Source organism: Mirounga leonina, unplaced genomic scaffold (genome assembly GCF_011800145.1).
Source record: "Mirounga leonina isolate KUSES-001 unplaced genomic scaffold, KU_Mleo_1.0 Mir_366, whole genome shotgun sequence".
NCBI lineage: Eukaryota > Metazoa > Chordata > Mammalia > Carnivora > Phocidae > Mirounga > Mirounga leonina.
In genome coordinates this window covers 16034402-16053118 of record NW_023270709.1, presented here as the reverse complement: position 1 = coordinate 16053118, position 18717 = coordinate 16034402, and the positions used below count along the sequence as shown (strand labels likewise).

Sequence of the window (18717 nt, the reverse complement as noted above, 5' to 3'; positions counted from 1 at the left end):
CTCTCTTTCCCTCTGCCCCTCCCCCCCTCATGCTCTCTCTCTCTCTCTCTCAAATAAATCTTTAAAAAAAGAAAAGAATAAAGCAAAAGGAAATGTGCAAAATCAAGGTATGTGGTTAATTGATAAAGTTGTATTCCACGGGGATATGGATTAACAATTCTGATAGTGATATACATGTGTACTGGAACTGACCAATGAAGCCCATAGATGGTGGGTGGTGGTGGCCAGATGTTTCACCTCTGGAATGGGATTTAATTGTTAAGCAAAGGGCGGAGACTAGAATGACCCATGCGGTGATGGATTGACACTGGAGACAATAGTATGAGTTCATGTTTAACTTAATGTATAGATGGTTACATATGAAATATTTATAGATTTGGGTATATACAAAGGTAGCCTAGAAGGGGGCCTAGAAGCTAACGACACCCCAGTCATGATAGCATGGTTCGTGCCTGTAACTCGGTTTCTAGTATCAGTTGCCAGTAAAAAGAACCAGGTTCTCTGGGAAAAGGCTGATGTTAGAACTGGGACAGGAGATGTACAAGATGAGCCTGGAACATCCTGTAGGGCCAGGAAGTCAGGAAGTGCTCAAAAGCTAAACCAACCAAAAATCCACAGTGAAGGGGGTATGTCAAAGAGAAACAAGAACCAACTAAAAGAATTCCCAATGGCCCCAAATGGAGCAATTTGAGAAACCAAATAAATAAAGTAGCATTGGATTAAAACCCAAATTATAAAATACATATCCACAAGTCCATACTGAAATAAATAAATGATTGGATAAGTAAATGAAGAACAGACAAATCTCCCACAAAGAAAAACCTCAAGTAGTTGATGCAGATCCTCCACCCTCAAGGTTCCTGCTCCTGAAGTGTGAGCTGTCCAGAGTAACTTCCTTCCAAACAGGACAATATGGAAAGAAGGAAAAAGAATAACTGTACACCTGAGAAAGCTGACACAGAAATCTCAGCCATGTAATCAAGGTCAGTATCAGCCAGGATAATTCATAGTATGTACCACAATATGATGTGGTGAAATTAGTACTTTCTGTCCATGGTCTTCCACCCAAACGCCCAAAACCCCAAGTCTAATCATGAGGAAAATGTCAGACAATTCAAAATAGCTAAAACTCTGAAAACAGTCGAGGTCTCCTTAACACTACCAATGACCCTCAAACAATGTGGGGGTTAGGAACACCAATCCCCCGTACCAGTAAAAATCTGCATATAGCTTTTGATTCTCCCAAAACTTAAGTTCTAATAGCCTACTGTTGACTAGAAGCCCTATCAAAATATAAACAGCCAGATAACACATATTTTGAAGATTTTATTTACTGATTTATTTGAGAGAGAGAGTGTGTGAGCTGAAGGAGGGGCAGAGGCAGAAGGAGAGAGAGAATCTCAAGCAGACTCTGCATGCTGAGTGCAGAGCCTGACTTGGGGCCCAATCTCACAACCCTGAAATCACGACCTGAGCCAAAATCAAGAGTCAGATACTTAAATGACTGGGCCACCCAGGCACCCCAAAACATATTTTGTATGCTATATGTACTATATACTGTATTCTTACAATAAAGTAAGATGGAGAAAAGAAAATGTTGTTAAGAAAACCGTAAAGAGGAGGGATGCCTGGCTGGCTCAGAAGGTAGAGCGTGCGACTCTTGATCTCGGGGTCATGAGTTCAAGCTCCACGTTGGGCATGGAGCCTACTTAAAAAAAAAGAAAAGTGGGCGCCTAGGTGGCTCAGTTGGTTAAGCGACTGCCTTCGGCTCAGGTCATGATCCTGGAGTCCCAGGATCGAGTCCCACATCGGGCTCCCTGCTCGGCGGGGAGTCTGCTTCTCCCTCTGACCCTCCCCCCTCTCATGCTGTTTCTCATTCTCTCTGTCTCAAATAAATAAATAAAATCTTTAAAAAAAAAAAGAAAAGAAAACTACATGTAAGAGAATATACATTTAGAGTACTGTACCATATGTATCGAAAAAAATCCACTTATAAGTGGACCTGCACAATTCAGACCTGAATGATTTATTCCAGGGTCAACTGTACTTGTCAGTCTCCCTCAAATTGTCAAGGTCATCAAAAACAAAGAAATTCTGAGAAATTGCCACAGCCAGCAGGCACCTCTGGAGACTGACCGCACGAACTTGGATGGGTTCCCGGAAAAGAAAAAGGACATTACGGTAAAACTAAAGAATATTACTGAAGAACTAGGGCAAAAGCAAATAAAGCATGAACTGTAGTTAATAATAATATAGCCATATTGGTTCATTAATTGTAACAAGTATACCATATTAACATTAGATATTAAGAGGGGAAACTGAGCGTAGAGTCTTTGGGAATCCTCTCCATTATCATTTACATTTTTCGGTAATTTTAAAGCTTTTCTAAAATAAAAAAAAGTTGATTTAAGAAATATTTAATTGGGACGCATGGGTGACTCAGTGGATTAAGCGACTGCCTTCGGCTCAGGTCATTATCTCAGGGTCCTGGGATGGAGTCCTGCATCAGGCTCCTTGCTCAGCAGGGAGTCTGCTTCTTCCTCTGCCTGCCACTCCCCCTGCTTGTGCTCTCTCTCTCTCTCTCTGACAAATAAATAAAATCTTAAAAAAAAAAAAAGAAAAAATAAATATTTTCTCGGGGCTCCTGGGTGGCTCAGTCAGTTAAGCATTTGCCTTCAGCTCGGGTCATGATCCCCGGGTCTTGGCATCAAGCTCAGAGTCAGGCTCCCTGCTCAGTGGGGAGTCTGCCTCTCCCTCTCCCTCTGCCCCTCCCCACCACCCATGCTCACTCTCACTCTCTCTCTCTGTCAAATAAATAAATAAAATCTTTAAAAAAAAATTTACTTAATGCTGTTTGGAAGCATGGCAATACACATCTCTCAGAGTCTCCATCCCAAATCAACAAAAAGCTAGGATCTAAGAACGGGAGGTCAGCCAGTCATAGAGAAATAAGGCTAGGAGCTGAAGTGCACTATTTAAGTTATTAACATAATCAACAGAAAAATCACCAAAAGCATAACCAAGAAAACTGGAGAGAGATTAAGTGAAACGTAATATAAGTTAAGTATTTCCCCTCTTAGAGAAGGGAATCAAGTACTGTGTAAGGTAGATACTTTAAAAAAAAAAAAATTTTTTTTTAATAGTAAAAAAGGAATACTTCCAGAGAGTAGAGCTGAGTTTAGGGAGAGAAAACTTTTATTTTTCACATGGGAGCGCCTTGCAGTTAGCCGCTAGCTGAAGATAATTGGGACGCTGTGACAACTGGCTGGATTAACGCACCGGAGGCAGTTCGCCCCGACTGTGGCACGTGGTCCGGGCTCGGTAAATCCCAGACAGGCTTGTCTTCGCGGGGCTTCCAGAAATGCATGCTACAGGGGAGGCATCGGGGCTCAGATTCCACAGAGACCTTAATTCACAAGCACAAGGTAACTTAAGAAGTGCAGGAAACAACGTTATTGCTCAGCAGAGTGCATCACTTCACCTTTAGTACCCTGTAACATACAGGGTATTAAAATTCCACAACCAGGTGGGAAGCTGTAATTGGCTGGTGTCAATGTCAATGTCAGATACTTTTAGAGACAACAGACTCCAGTCTCACATTTACCTGCATAATTGAAAACAAATGATGCCTGACAAATGCTTAATCATTTCTGAATTTTATATGAGAACGACGTCGGCATCGTGCAAAATAAGAGTTTGATGAATAACTTGGCCACGGTGAACCTTTGAAAAGAAAAAGACGCTTTGCTGATCGGAGATTTTCAGATTATGAGGTCATTAATCATCACAAGTGTTATGTCTCATTTCTGCTAGGGAGTTATTTTATCCCTTTAGGGCCGTAGCATGTTTATTAGGCTGAAGTTAAAAAAGAAAATGATTTCTGCTCATAGCGATTCAAATTTTATTAAAAATAATTTCTAAACCAGCAATCATTTTTCCTTCTCTCCATTAAATATAAGAAAGAGGAGGCTTTCAAAAAAACCCAGCCAGGCTGTCCTGCACATTTTCTGCATTCTAATATAGAGAGTAACACCCACTGATGAAGAATCTTTCTCTTTGGTGAGATTGCTAGTGAAGATGTGTGTGTCTCCTGTGATTCTGAACTCCAAGTGGATCCACCCAAGCTTCAGGTGGAATCAGCCCATGGCACTGCATGTGTTTTTGAAATGTTTGAACCCTCCTTGTGTTGTGTATACATCTCGACCACATTCTAAGAGAAAGTTCTAAAATTTCTAGAACCCATAAGAGCTCATTTGGAATCACCTCAGCTCACAAATATAGTCAGCATACATTTTACCGAAAGCTGCCCGTAAGCCTGCAGCAGGACCAAGTGGCAGAAGCAGCAAGGAGAAGAAGGAATGTCAAAAAGAAGCAAGTTTGGGGCACCTGGGTGGCTCAGTCGGTTAAGCGCCTGCCTTCGGCTCAGATCATGACCCCGGAGTCCTGGGATTGAGCCCCATATCGGGCTCCTTGCTCAGTGGAGAGTCTGCTTCTCCCTCTCCCTCTGCCTGCAGCTCCCCCTGCTTGTTCTCTCTCTCTCTCCGACAATAAATAAAAATCTTTAAAATTAAAAATAAATAAATAAATAATTCAAGAGCATTTCTAGACCAAAGAAATGATTTTCCATGTGGAAAGGGCCTATTGAACACCCAGCACAATGAACGCAAAGAATCTGTGTAACAGTTGTTACACCGTGAAATTTCAGAACAGGACAAAAAGAAGGTCCTAACAGTTTCCACAATGGAAAAAATAAAGATCACATACAAAGACTTGGAGATTAGAATACTATAGAACTTCTCCACAGCAAACTGGGGATTGCAAGGCTCAGAAGGAATGAGGGAGAATGATTTCTTTTTTTTTTCTTTTAATTTAAATTCAAGTTAGTTAACATATAGTGTAGTATTGGTTTCAGGAGTAGAATTCAGTGATTCATCACTTACATACAACACTCAGGGCTCATCCCAACAAGTGCCCGCCTTAATGCCCATCCCCCATCTAGCCCCTCCCCCAACCACCTCCCCTCCCGCAACCCTCAGTTTGTTCTCCTAACTATAGAGTCTCTTGTGGTTTGCCTCCCTCTCTGTTTTTATCTTATTTTATTCTGAGGGAGAATGATTTCTAAACAAGTTGTGAATCAAGCCTACGGCTAGGATTGAGAGATTTTCAAACACACAAGGTCTTAAGATTTTTACCTCTTATGCCTCTTTTTTTTTTTTTTTTCTGCAAGCTGCTCCAACATAAATAAAGCAAGAAAAAGATGGCATGCAATTCAGAAACAGAATTCCCAGGATGAAAGAAAGTCCCTGTAGGCCAGCTGAGCAGAAAACAACTAATCCAGATTGCATGGAGACAATGAAGGGCTCCAGGAGGGCAAACTGGCAGATTAGCTACCATGTTTGATGGGAAGGAAAGGTCTTTCCTGAGTCACAGAGTCTCAGGATGATTCAGTTGTAAGTACAGAGAAATGGAAGTAAATTCTTAAATGAGGCAATTAACTCCAGGGAAAATTAAAATCGGAAAATTAAAATAAGAAAGAACATGGCGGTGGTTGACAGGCGCTGAGGGGTGGGGGAAACAGGGAGTTGGTGTTCAATGGGCACAAAGTTCCAGTTTTAAAGGATGAATAAGTGCTGGAGATCCGCTGTACAACAGGGGGCCTGTAGCTAGCAATTCAGTATCACTAGGAGTAGATCTCATGTCAAGTAAGGAGGTGACCAATATGTTTATTACCTGGAGTGTGGGGATGGTTTCACAGGTATACACACATCTCCAAACTCAGCCAATTGCATTTATTAAATATGTCCAGGGTTTTTTTTGCATATCAGTTATACTTCAAGAAAAGCTGTTAAAAAAAAAAGAAAATGTATTCGCAATACACTAGGACCTCAGCTGTGAGCAGTACTACTTAGTCATTCACAATCTAAGCACTGAATATTTATTTTACCAAAACTTGCAATTGAACTATGTTGAGAAGTAAAGAGTGGGAGCGTGTGTGTGTGTGTGTGTGTGTGTGTGTGTGGTGGAGGGCAGATAATAAGAAATGAAATCCTCACTTTCCACAACAGAAAACAATGAGCAAAATCGAAGAAAAAGAAACCAGCAAGGAATTATCATATATGTACAGTTTTCAGGAATATGGAAGTAAAGAGTTAAAAAGATTTTCAAGTAGAAAGTGTTTGCCCTTCAAGGATCAGGAAGGATGGGGCAGGAGCATCTGTTTTTCATTATATGACCTTAGACATTTAGCTTTTGATGCCATGAACATGTTTAACTGATAAAAATAGAAGTTACGGGGCGCCTGGGTGGCTCAGTTGGTTAAGCGACTGCCTTCGGCTCAGGTCATGATCCCGGAGTCCCAAGATCGAGTCCCACATCGGGCTCCCTGCTCGGCAGGGAGTCTGCTTCTCCCTCTAACCCTACCCCCTCTTGCACTCTCTCACTCTCTCTCTCTCAAATAAATTTTAAAAATCTTAAAAAAAAAAAATAGAAGTTTCTCAAGTCCCTTTGAGAAAACAGTTTCATTACAGTCACAGTTGTAAAAGCCAAATGTGCGCAATTTGATGTGAGCCAGAGGATGCTGGGCGGGGAGGACATGGGGGATGGGGAGGGAGACGAGAACCAATCATGGGAGTTGAGGTCCAGGCACTGCAGGACCAGCGACTCAGAGGAGCATCTCCCTGGACCGCAGAGTATCCCTACATACCATGCCTCAAAGACCATTGCCACTATCCAGGTAAGGGTGTAAATGAGGGTCGTGCGTATTTACAAAGACTCTCTCCCTGGCCTTCTTAATCAGGTTCCTCTGAGCCCTCTGCTCAACTCAGCCTCACTTGGGATTTCCTCTCGGGCTTTGTGATGGGGTTTTGGAATATAGGTGAGGTTCAGTGGGGTAGAGTCTAGAGCTGGCGACCAAGAAAGAATTCTTAAGATGTTTTTGGTGCAAAATGGTGGTTTATTAAAGCACGGACACAGGACCCGTGGGCAGAAAGAGCTGCTGCCCCAGGGTTGTGAGGGGTGGCTGATTATATACTGTGGGGTTGGGGGAAGTGAGGAAAAGGGAGGTTTCAAAAGGATTTTCATATGTTAAAGACTCACAGGATACTGGAGACCTTGCCATTGTCAAGTGAAGGTTGTTTTTCCCTCTAGCAAGGCATCAACATGAAGATAGTTGGGAGCTTCCTGGAGGAACGTTACATTCTGCCCAATTCAAGTATCTGCCAATGGGCTGCAGGTTATAAGAACATTTAATTGTATCTACATTTCCATCTGGAAGCTATTGATAGAAATGCTTTGTTCTTGTAAATTGCTAAGACTTGTGTAAACTGAGGAAGACTCCTATCTTGCAGGGTTGTGATCTCTATAAGTTAACTCTTAGTTTTTCCTTTCCTTAGCTTTAGGGCAGCCAGGAGTGCCTGAGGAATGTCACATAGATCCCATCTGGAGGGGGGGTTGTGGGGTGTCAGCTTCTGCTTTGTCCTCAGCTTGCCTTCTGTTCCCTCAGCATTTGTAGAATCCATTTTGAACAAGAAAAATCACCTACCCTTGGTGTCTGACCAGCCTTAATATCTTATCACTCTGGCCTGCCTTCAGCAAGAATTATTTTGAGTGGGTCTAACAAGAATCCCCCTTGCCCCTGATGTCTCCTCTTAGTAACTTTCTATCCACTGACCCCCATCCTGCTCCTTGGATAAAAATCCCCACTTGTCCTTGTGGAGCCAGAGTTGAGGTCATTGTCTCTCAGCCACTACAAGACCCCATTCAGTGGGTCCTTCACCCACCTGGTGGCTCCCCACCTCCCCCGCCCCGCTTTATCCATGCTTGAACAAGTGTCATTGAATAATTTTTTCCTTAACAGTTAGAAAAATATTTTTTTCTTTAGGAATATGGAAAGAAAAGATCAATGTGAGAGTCTGCAGATCCTGATGATTTATCACACATGTACTGACCTCTTACCTTAATACCCTCTTCCTTCTCCTAATGATGACAGCTGTCTGCTTGTGTGTGATAAAGCTCTTAGTGTTGTATGGATAAGTTGGCAGAACTCAATCCACTGCTTTGATCTTTCTTCTCCAGAACAAAGAAGGATGTTGAATAATTCTGATGATCGTCTGCTATCTTCATTACAAATTTTTGCATCTAGACATAACTTCTAAGGAATAAAATAATCTCCATCCCGCTGCATATTTTGTTGTCCATAATTTGATAATGCATATGGAAAAAATAAGTTGACCGATATTGACTATCAGGAAGTGTAGGGTAAAAAGCAAGCTTGGACCTCAAACACATTGCTGGAATGTGGCTCCAGCATTTGTCATGTGACTCCTTCAATCAATTCTCAGGGTGTCAGTCTGTAAAAGAAGGCGGTTGGACTGTGATCTCTAAAATCTTTCCCACCCTAACATTCAAAGATCAAAAACTGAAATCTGGTACATGTTTTTCAAAATTTGGAACATTGGGTTCCATTCCTTGAGAATTAACTGTGGAAGTTTTGTAGGCTCAAAAAATAGCCAGTAGTTCATTATTCTGCTGGGGACCTCCTTCTGCATGTATTTCGATATTTGCCTACATGTAATGTAAAGACATGCTGACGAAGGGCATAGAGCCAGAGTTTCAATGTGTCATTCCATACAGCTCTGATAAGAATATAAATTGCTTAATTTGGAAATAAGCAGTATTATCAACATTTTACTGTCCCCGCTACTGGAAGCCTGTTCCTTTCCTCCTTTGCATTTTGGCGTCCTACTTGGACCCGCTGCCAAATTATGACTTTCTTCTTGACTGTCTTTTTAATTCACACACTGGTTCAGTGATTTACATCTGCAGTCAGATTCCACATGACTGTTTTATCAATTCTCTAGTGAAAATTTCATACAATGTGCCCCCACAGAACACTAATTCCATGAAATATTAATCGACGTTTGAGAAAAAGTTTGATGGTTTCTTAAGTTTGAGAAAACACTGGATTAAACCATTAAACAGGCTTCTTTCACTGAGTCTTACCCGTGCTTTACTGTGATGTTCAGTGAGGATCTTTAAGAGGAAGATGAGACTACACACAGCTCCTGAAACATATACAGCCATGAAGCCCTCTCTTGCTGAGCCATCTACTTGGACATGTTCCACGTCATGCATTTTAGAATTAACTGCTTTAATATGATACTCTTTCCAACGCTGTGATTGTCTTTATATTTTTTCACTAAAGCATGACAAGCATGGACGCTGTCAAAGAGTCAAGGAATATTTGTATTCTATGCATACTAGGTAGTCAAGGATATGGGTTAAATAATGAATCTAAGTGTTTGATCCAAAAATCTGACAAAGTTCCCACTTGGAATATAAAGAAGAGGAGTAAGTAATCGGCAGTGTGGTCTTCCTCCCTGACTCCAAGAACAGAAGTTAGTATTCTTAGCCTTCTGGTGTCATTTCACTCTACCCCCCATTCCAACAGCAAGAAAAAGCCCACAAAATTACAGTACATTTTGCTCCCTTTCAACTGGTGGTTAGAGCTCGTCAAATTACAGGCTGGAAATAGTTCTATAATTTTCAAAACTCTAACCAAAGATAGAACTTGTAATAACAACAAATTTAACCATAGAAATACATTGTTCTAGCTAGAACATCTTGAAAAAAAAAAACACCAAACAGAAGCAATGTCAACAACCAGTTCATCATGTAGCTTGGGATAATTTCTGTTGCTTAGTAGTGGTGAACACTGTAAGGGAGGAAATAATTATGTCCGAGACAAGCAGCTGAACCCATTATTCTACGAGAAGTCAGAAATATAGTTTGTTAGAGGTCACAAAAATATTTTAAAATAGTCCTTACATAGATAATTACTGATAGCACAAAAGACTAATGTGGTTCTCATTCACAAATCTGTTTCATAAATTGAAGACTTGGGGTGTGTGTGTGTATGTGTGTGTGTCTGTCTACACGCACATGCACACATGCAGGAGGTGTGAAGGAGCATGACAGTGAGGAGCACTAGGTTCTTCCATAAGTGGCATTAAAGAAATCAAAGAAAATAAGAAAGAAGGAAGAGTGCAGGAGGTTTTGGCTCAGGACATAACAAAAACAGATGTTCATTTGTTGACTAGAGATGTTATTTAGCATTAAAAATAACATTTCATAGCTAAAGTGTCATTTTAATCCAATTAAAATTCCATGTTAGAAGATAAGCTACTTATCTATAGATATGGAACAACAAAAAGTCTACATTTCTAAACTATCGAGAAAGAATTTGAGATGAAGCCAGCTCTCAGAGTTACCTTGCTGTAGTCCAGTACACATTTATTAGCCAGGGTAACTCATGACTGGCTCAACCAAACTGGAATTGTATAGGCAAGGATTAAGGGGAGATGTTAAGTTTAGAATCATGCAGCACACATTTTACTTAAGAAAAATGCTTATTAAAAGCTTTACAAATATATCTAAAGACTACAGAATTTATTATGTGAGCTGACAGAAGCTCTGCATGTATTCCACTTGCCACTCAAGGGACAGAAAAATCTAAAAATGGGAGGGTGCATATAGAAAAGTTCCAAAATAATATCATGACTAGGAAAATACAGTGAACTTTATGGAAGAATCCACTGCCTGGAAAGGATTTTAAGAGGGAGAAAATGGTCAGACAATAAACAAGAGGTATTCTGGTCCAACAGGATGACTCTGAATATAAACTGAGGAATGCACTAATTATTAGAAAAACAAGAAAATAAGCTATCTGAAGTGAAGCGGTCAAGAAGATCTGACAAAGACTGAGGCAAAGGAATATGGAGTCTTAAGGGAAATGATAAGTAGTCCCAACACGATTGGAAGATAACCAGAGAGTTGGTTAAGTAACTTAAGCCAGAGAGTCATAATGTGTTTCGGATGAGTAGTTCAATATGCAGGTGGTATTTCGAAGGTTTGAGGCTAGTCAAGCACATTATTTACAATTTTTACAAAATGTTATTTCACAGAAGATTTGGGTTTCTTCCTTCTCTGAGATTACAGAAAGTATCTCAGGAGATAAAAGTTTGTTAGCCCTTTCAGCTTATTCCTTCAATAATTGAGTGATTCTAATGATGCATTCCAACCTTAAGATTCACTGAAGCTTTGGGACGCCTGGGTCGCTCAGTCGGTTAGGCGTCTGCCTTCAGCTCAGGTCATGATCCCAGGGTCCTGGGATCGAGTCCCGCATCAGGCTCCCCGCTCTGCGGGGAGTCTGCTTCTCCCTCTGCCTCTGCCTCTCTATCTCTCATGAATGAATAAATAAAATCTTTAAAAAAAAAAAAAAAAGATTCACTGAAGCTTTAGACAGGTATAGGCTCCTATGAGTCTCCCTCCTCCATAGCACGCCTGCCAACAGGCCACTGGACCAGCCCCTCTTGAAATCCTCCAGTGAACGAGAAGTTACTTCTTACAGAATGACACGTTCCAAATCTTTGGGAAATGAAATAATCGATTCAAGTAAGGAGCATCAAGTAGAAACTGTCAAGGAAGATGATATTTGCATGAGGTCCAATTATCCCCCCACAGATGACTGGGGAAATGAGAGGCCTGGATGTCACCACCTTAATTGACTGATCAGACAGCACTTCGAATAGTGGCGCAGACTTCCAATCATGCCTCCCAATGTGGTGCCATAACAAGTACAGAGCACCATCTAAGAAAAATCCTTGCCCTAAATCTGAATGCAATCAAAATCCTCTACCTAACTTCCAGTTTACAGGAAATCAAGTGATAAAAGAATTTCTGACCATTTCCTCACCACCATAAGGAAACAGACACCCAGAATGTGAGATATTGTACAAGATAACGGGTCTCGTTTCTTCAAGCAGTCAGCATCACGAGGAAAACAAAGTGGGGTAACTGTTCTGGCATAAAAGAGAGTAAAATACATAATAACCAAATGCAGTGTGCGAATCTTGATTAGTGCCTGGCTTGTGTTTTGTGCTTTGAGCTATAGAAGATATTTTGGGACTAGGAAAATTTAATAAGACTGCATATTAAACAATTAGACAGGTATTTTTGTCTTAGATATCATAATATTTTAGTCAAATTAGAGGAGGTCTCTTATTTTTGGGGGGGGGACCAATATGGCAAAAGGTTAAGTGCCCACTCTAAGAGGTGAGTGTACCAGTGATAATTATGTGATTCTCTGGACTTTTTCTTCATGAGAAAAGCTTGACAAGCCTTTTTTTTCAATAAAGTAATCTTCATCTGCTTCCGTTTGTGTTCATCTAATCATGCTAATTCCACCTCTTAGCTCTTGGCGCCTGTGAGCACACGTCCTCCAATGTCTGCAGCTCTCTTTCCTGGGGCTCAGGCTGCACCAATGCAGTCCCTTTGCCGGTTCCTCTACTCATCATTCAAAGAGCTCAACCTTGACCCTCCGCTCTCTCCCGCTCGCTTCCGTTTGCTATTGAAACACGAAAGACTCTCAAACGTAGGCATTCTGGCCAGACCACTGATCTGAGTACAGAGGTAAATGGATCTGAACACTGCCAAAACAAAACAAAACAAAACAAAACCAAAACCAAAAAACTTTCTTACCTAAAACACTGAACTTCATGGGAAAACCAAGATCTGAAATGACCTATGAAGTCACAGCACATTCTTCCCTCTTATAAACTTCCCACCATCTCGGTTTAAAGGGAAAATGTTAATATGATGCAAATCTAATAAACTCCTGGCTGATTAAAAATGCTTGTAGAGTGTTCCAGGTAAGTGAATGTCTTCATTAAATCAAGCTTCGACCACTTCTAAAAATACATTACCACACAGTCCAGTATACTCAGTATACACAATGGGCAGGGCATAATTTAACTTCTGATTTTTTTTTAATTCCTAAATTTAAAGCACCTTCAGGTCAAAAACCGTAAATATCTGTGTCCTGAGCATACTTGAGATTTGGACTATACCACAAATTTACATGACATAAGCAACTGAGTTGCATCTGCATTGCCTCTAGGACTCACTTGGAATTTATACAAACTTCAACATCCAGTTATCTGCATACATTAAAAAAAAAAAAATCTTTTACACAAAAGTAAACCTGTCAGGGTGGACCCAATACTAAGCCTCTAGCTCCCCACAGAAGAGTAAAAATTCATAAATTGGTAAGAGGCTGAGAAGTAAACATCTAATGGGCAGAGATGTGGAAAATACACACGACTCAAGTTTCAAGGGCCAATGGTGAAACTTTTTCAGAGATCTTACCTGTACCCAAGCCTTCCATTGGTTTTAAGGAAAGCTCTGGAATAATATGTGGTGTTTCTAAGGAGTTAAGGCAGGTATTTGCTTTTTGCCAAGAAGAGTGAAAAAAAGAACAAGTCTCAAAAAATGTAGAAACACAGAGAACTGTGGTTCGCCCTCATTCCATTCAGGTTAAGTCTTTTTCACACCTTCTGTACTCTAGGACTCACAGAGGTGGTCCTTATACTGTGGTATCACTTTCCCTATCAATACAGGATTTCCTTTGGCATCTGCATCTACTGGGATGACATATTAGAACATTTCCTCAAAGTCAGGGTGTCTGTTTACAACTAAGCACATGCTCATCACTTGTGTCTCTCTCAGCAGGTAATCATGACTCATCAAAGTTATGACTAGTGCAGGTAATGCCTTTCCTTAACCACATTCCTTGCTCATTTATGCAAAGATTTCAGAAGTGAGTAAAAACCATTACTCTTGATTAACATGTGGTGCCAACTCACTAATTATCATAAACATGTAACCGTTACATACTCCCAAGTGATGTCTACTTTGCCTAACAATGGTCATATTTAAAGATCGGGTAATTATAAAAATTTGCCCAGATCACAGAAGGCTAGTGATTCCCCATCTAAAATGGACACCGTTTTTGCTGAATACCTAGGCAGATTCTGGAAAATAAATCAAACAAATTAAAACCAAAAACTTTATTTATAAAGATAAAGACAATGGTTTTGTTTCGTCTTCCCAAATTCCCTCCCGTTTTGTTTTCGGTTTGGTTTGGTCTTGTTTTTAAGTGTAAGGCCTTTCAGAGGTGGGACCAGTTAGATCAACTTTGTCAGAAAGTTCTGAAATCTCCATGTGTCTGCTAAAGGCACTAGCTTCACCAGAGTTTCTGAAAAGTTCACGTTTGCAATTATCTAACATTAACAGAAATCCAAAGTAATAACTGAATCTCAACCATGAGTCAGAGAAATCAAACTTCTGGTGTCAAAACAATAATTTAATGGACAAACCAAATATTATCACAGTGAATAAAATATTGAAGCAGTGTCCTGTTTCATTCAACAGCATAAAGAGGTTTTTTTTGCTTTACATTTAAAACTCTTTAAAACCAAATTAATTTACTGGCGACTAAAAAAAAAAAGACTATCACAATATACAAAGAAACACAAATTTAGCACTGCAGACATTATACAAATAAGCAAAATACACAGTACCCACATCCAGAGCTTTCTAGAAATCTCATCATATAACTCACCAATTTATTTGATGTTACATGTCAGACAAAATGAACATTTTTTAAAAACCTTATAAATATATAAATCGAAACCACAAAACACCTCCTAAACATTATGTTTACTCTAAGTACAAACAGATTTTTGGGAACTGCATTCACAATGCTATCTAACCTAGATTTTATGAAATTATAAATGTATTTAGTTATAACTTGGGGCTTCAATCCATTGGACCACACCCCAGGATGGTTTCCCATCGTACTCGCCTTGGGCGTACATATTCTCAAAGTCACGAGTTAGAAGATTAAAATCAAACTACTATTCTAAAAATAAGTGTCAATTCTTCCTGAATAAAGAAATTGGACTGGCCCACTGCAACTGTGTCACACAATAAATGTTTCATCACAAACAGGTCGAAGTCATCTTAGTAATGCCCTTTTCTAATGATAATAAATATTTTAATGTTAATCGTCAGTAATGGGTTTTAAGAACTGAAAAGCTTTTTTTTTTTTTTTTTTTTTTTGGCCCAGTTTCTGTGGACATTCTATTCCCTCAAACCTAAAATCTGCTAAACAATTTCTTCTCCTAAATATATACATTCAACTTCTCCCACGTCATGAAAAGGAGTTCATTAACTCAAGTCACACAGCTTAGGCTTTTATTTGAAATAAATTATGTAAGAACGTGACTCCATGCTAAAATGGACTTTAAAACAAGAGGAAGAGCAACACGTCAAGTTGAGCTCTGTCACCTCCATCTGACTGCCCTGAAGGGTCCTCTCAGCGGCTCTGTGTGTTCCCTGCCCATCGCTTTGGCCAAGTGCAACCCCATTTGCACAGAAGCCTAAACCATTATGTTCTGGTATAATCCAGCACAGTACAGCAAGAATACTTGGGTTCTCAGCACTTCAATCTGTGAGCTAGAACATCTCAATAATTATTTCTGGGTTTCCACTACCACAATTTACCCCAAACTGTTATAGGATTAAGTTAAATAAGTCCCTAGTAGAATTTGAAATACAATGGGGGGGGGGTCGTGGAAATCCTCATATGCCTCTAACAACTAATTGAAGTAGAACCTCATCCAGGATAAGGGGTGGGACTTGTTGAACAAGGTGGTTAATAAAACTCAACTCAACTGTTTGAGGGCGACTCAAATGCAGATTTCCATGAACTGTAACTGCTCTATGAGAATTTCAGAGAAGAGGGAGAAGAAAATAAATATGGAGGAAAGGGGCTCAAAGACAAGTAGCCATATTCTGTCATGAAGTTTGCTTTGACGCAAATTCCACAGTATGTTTAATTCTCTTTAGAAATGTGGCAAAACAGGTATTTAATTAAAACCACACAAGGGCACGAGGCTGAGTTTCCTCTTGGCAAAGGAGCATGTCAGAAGGAAGCAGCACCTCACTGGAGCCCCAGACCACAGACAGTGGCCTTAACTTGCAAGAGAACACCTGAAGAGGATTCAGGGCGCAGCCAGCAACGGGGTGTGGGAGGGGGTGCGGGAGCAGTGTGGGAAGGGGTGCGGGGAGGGGGGTGCAGAATGGGGGTGTGAGAGGGTGTGCGAGGGGGATGTGGGAGGGGGTGGAGGATGGGGGTGTGAGGGGTGAGGGAGGGGGCTGTGGGAGGGGGGTGGAGGACAGGGGCATGAGGGGGGTCCGGGAGCAGTTGGGAAGGGGTGCAGGGAGGGGGGTGCAGGACGGGGGTGTGAGGGGGTGCTGGAGGGGGTGTGGGAGGTATGTGGAAGGGGGGTGGAGGACCGTGGTGTGGGAAGGGGGTGTGGGAAGGTGGTGCGGGAAGGGGGTGCGGGAGGGGTATGCGGGAGGAGGGTGCAGAAGGGGGGCTTGAGGGGGTGCAGGAAGGGGGTGCAGAAGGTGTGTGGGAGGGAGATGTGGGAGGGGGATGTGGGAGGGGGAGCAGGGCAGGGACAGGTCACATTTTTCAAGTAGATGTGTCTTGGAACAGCTTTCCTCTTGTGTCCACCCTCCATCATAGATTATCGAGGATTAGAGGAACCAGTTCATCCGTAACCTGCCACAAAGACCCCTACTACAGCCTAACACACCTCTCCCCTGGTGCCTGTCCAGCAGGGTTAAGTGAAATCCCACCCTTTCTGTGGGCAGACTCACAAGAAGAGCTCTGTGAAGGCTTAGCTTACACATTTTTGCATCTTTGCTAACACCTAAGTAGAAAGGAACATTTTTTTATGTCCAGCATACAGGAAAACCAATTGAGTCAAAATTTTGATGAAAAACAGACCACAAACATTTGGCTAATGGCTTTGTTAATGTCATGGACACTAGTCACGGAGAATATAAAATAAATAAATGATAAATTACCTAACTTCAAGGATGGCAATGTGTGTCAAATTTCTTAGTCTGCATATTAATTAAGAAGAAGGTGCCATACAGTCTAGAAATTCGTGACAAACGCACTGGCAAAACCCATACACCATGAGAATAACAAGGCTCGAAGGGACAAGGCTGACAAAGACGACCCCAAGGGTGACTTTCTTAGACACCAGTAAGTAGATCCCTAAGGGTAAGGAGCTGAAGTAGAGCAAACCTAGCAGCCAAACCAACACCCGGATAGATGTCTGGAAGAGTAGAGATGTACAGTTCCACACAGTCCAGTTGTGTGACACGGTGGTAACAGAGTCGAAACTTGCAGGCCTATAAAATTCCACCACGGGAGTGGAGCTCAGAGACGGGGAGCTCTCCCTCTGCACCTCCATGATGGTTATGACCAGGCAGTTGGAGGAAGTGTGAGAAGGACTGACGAGAGACGCCAGCCTCTTGGGGGTCAGCAGCAGCTCGGTAGGGTTTTCGGGCAGGCACTTCTTGCCTTTGCCTCCACAAGTCAAGTTTACCAGGATGTTGTTGTCATCGGGCAGGCTACTAACTTCATCATCTGGCAGGCAGGTCTCAAACCTACAGAAAGGACAGACAATGACGCCTTGCGGGGAGTCCCCAAAGTCGATGATCTTGTAGAGGCATTTGGCACAAACCCTGTGACAACACTCCAGCACTTTGGGTTTCCTCTGCTTCAGATTGTACCGATTGTAACAGATCTTACACTCGAGCTCGTCAGAGACCTGAGCCTCTGCTGTGTTGTCTGGTGGCTGACTGGCCATCTTGAATCAAGTCTACGACCTCCCGCCAGAGGCGACTCGCTGAAGAATGACTTCAATTAAGGCGTCCCTCTGAATATCACATCATCCAAATCAGGCGGTGATGCAAAAAGGCAGGACAGGTAGTAACAGAAACCAGAAATCTTCCAGGCATTTTCAGCTTCTACATTCACTCTGTCTCAAACACATATTTTAAAAGGCCACATGAAGGGTCTGCAAAGGAAAAAACAGATTCTAATGTAGTGAACAGTTCACTGAAATGTGCTTCATGGAATTTTCTGAGCTCCAGTCGTTAGAAGCAATAGGTTTAAAGGTTAGAGCCCCGGGACAGGGAAGTGTTGTCTCCATGCTTAGCTTTCTCAATCCACAAACACGATAGTGAAGGAGGAATTAAGATTCCTACTGGTGTAAACACATTCTAGAGCACCATGACTACGACAAAATATAGAGATTTTCTCTCTAAGACTAATAACAAATTCTGGCCTCTCTGAAAATAAAATGGGTCACGTATCAGAAACAGATACATTTGCAATCAAATTCCATTCAATATAGACCGATTAATTCAGATTATCAACAGTATAAATACCAGTTATCTAAATGCCCTCAACAGTACTTAGGAATATACAAAAGAAGGAAATCTTAAGGATAAATTCACTTAAGGAAGAATGAAGCAAATGACACCTGACAGCCAAGTCTAACTCTCAAAAAAGAGAACTAAACACACACAACACATGCACAGTCACATCTCCAAGCACAAAGAATCGCGCATGCGTAGCTATCAGGAAGAAGCACTCGATGTTCACCTACTTGCCTACTTCATTTCCTGTAAACTCTCTCTGTAGTGAACAGAAAGCATAATACAGTCAACAGTGCTTACTGTTGGTCCTCAGGTGCTGTCACTGGCTTTGGACCAAAGGCTGAGGGTTGATTCCATGGGCACGGTCAGCCCCCAATTATTAGTACTAATGAAGGGGGCAGCAGTATGGGATATCTCCACATCATCTGTATTTGGCTTTGATGTATGTGACTTTTTGGTAAAAGATTTGTCTTAAATTATGTTTTGCTTGGGAAAATATCAAAATGTATTTGAATTTCTGAGCACACCCCCCAAGCACTGTAGTAGAAGGTTGCCACGGCAGTTCTGAGAAGT

General features: G+C 41.4%; 1 protein-coding gene across 1 annotated transcript; it reads right to left on the bottom strand.

The window, feature by feature from the left end:
- Positions 1-16826: 16826 nt before the first annotated feature.
- On the bottom strand, positions 16827-17775 carry RNF182 (ring finger protein 182). The gene has a single exon (XM_035030489.1). The coding sequence runs from the start codon at positions 17568-17570 to the stop codon at positions 16827-16829; it is 744 nt and encodes a 247-aa protein (XP_034886380.1). The 5' UTR covers positions 17571-17775.
- Between the last annotated feature and the right edge of the window lie 942 nt (positions 17776-18717).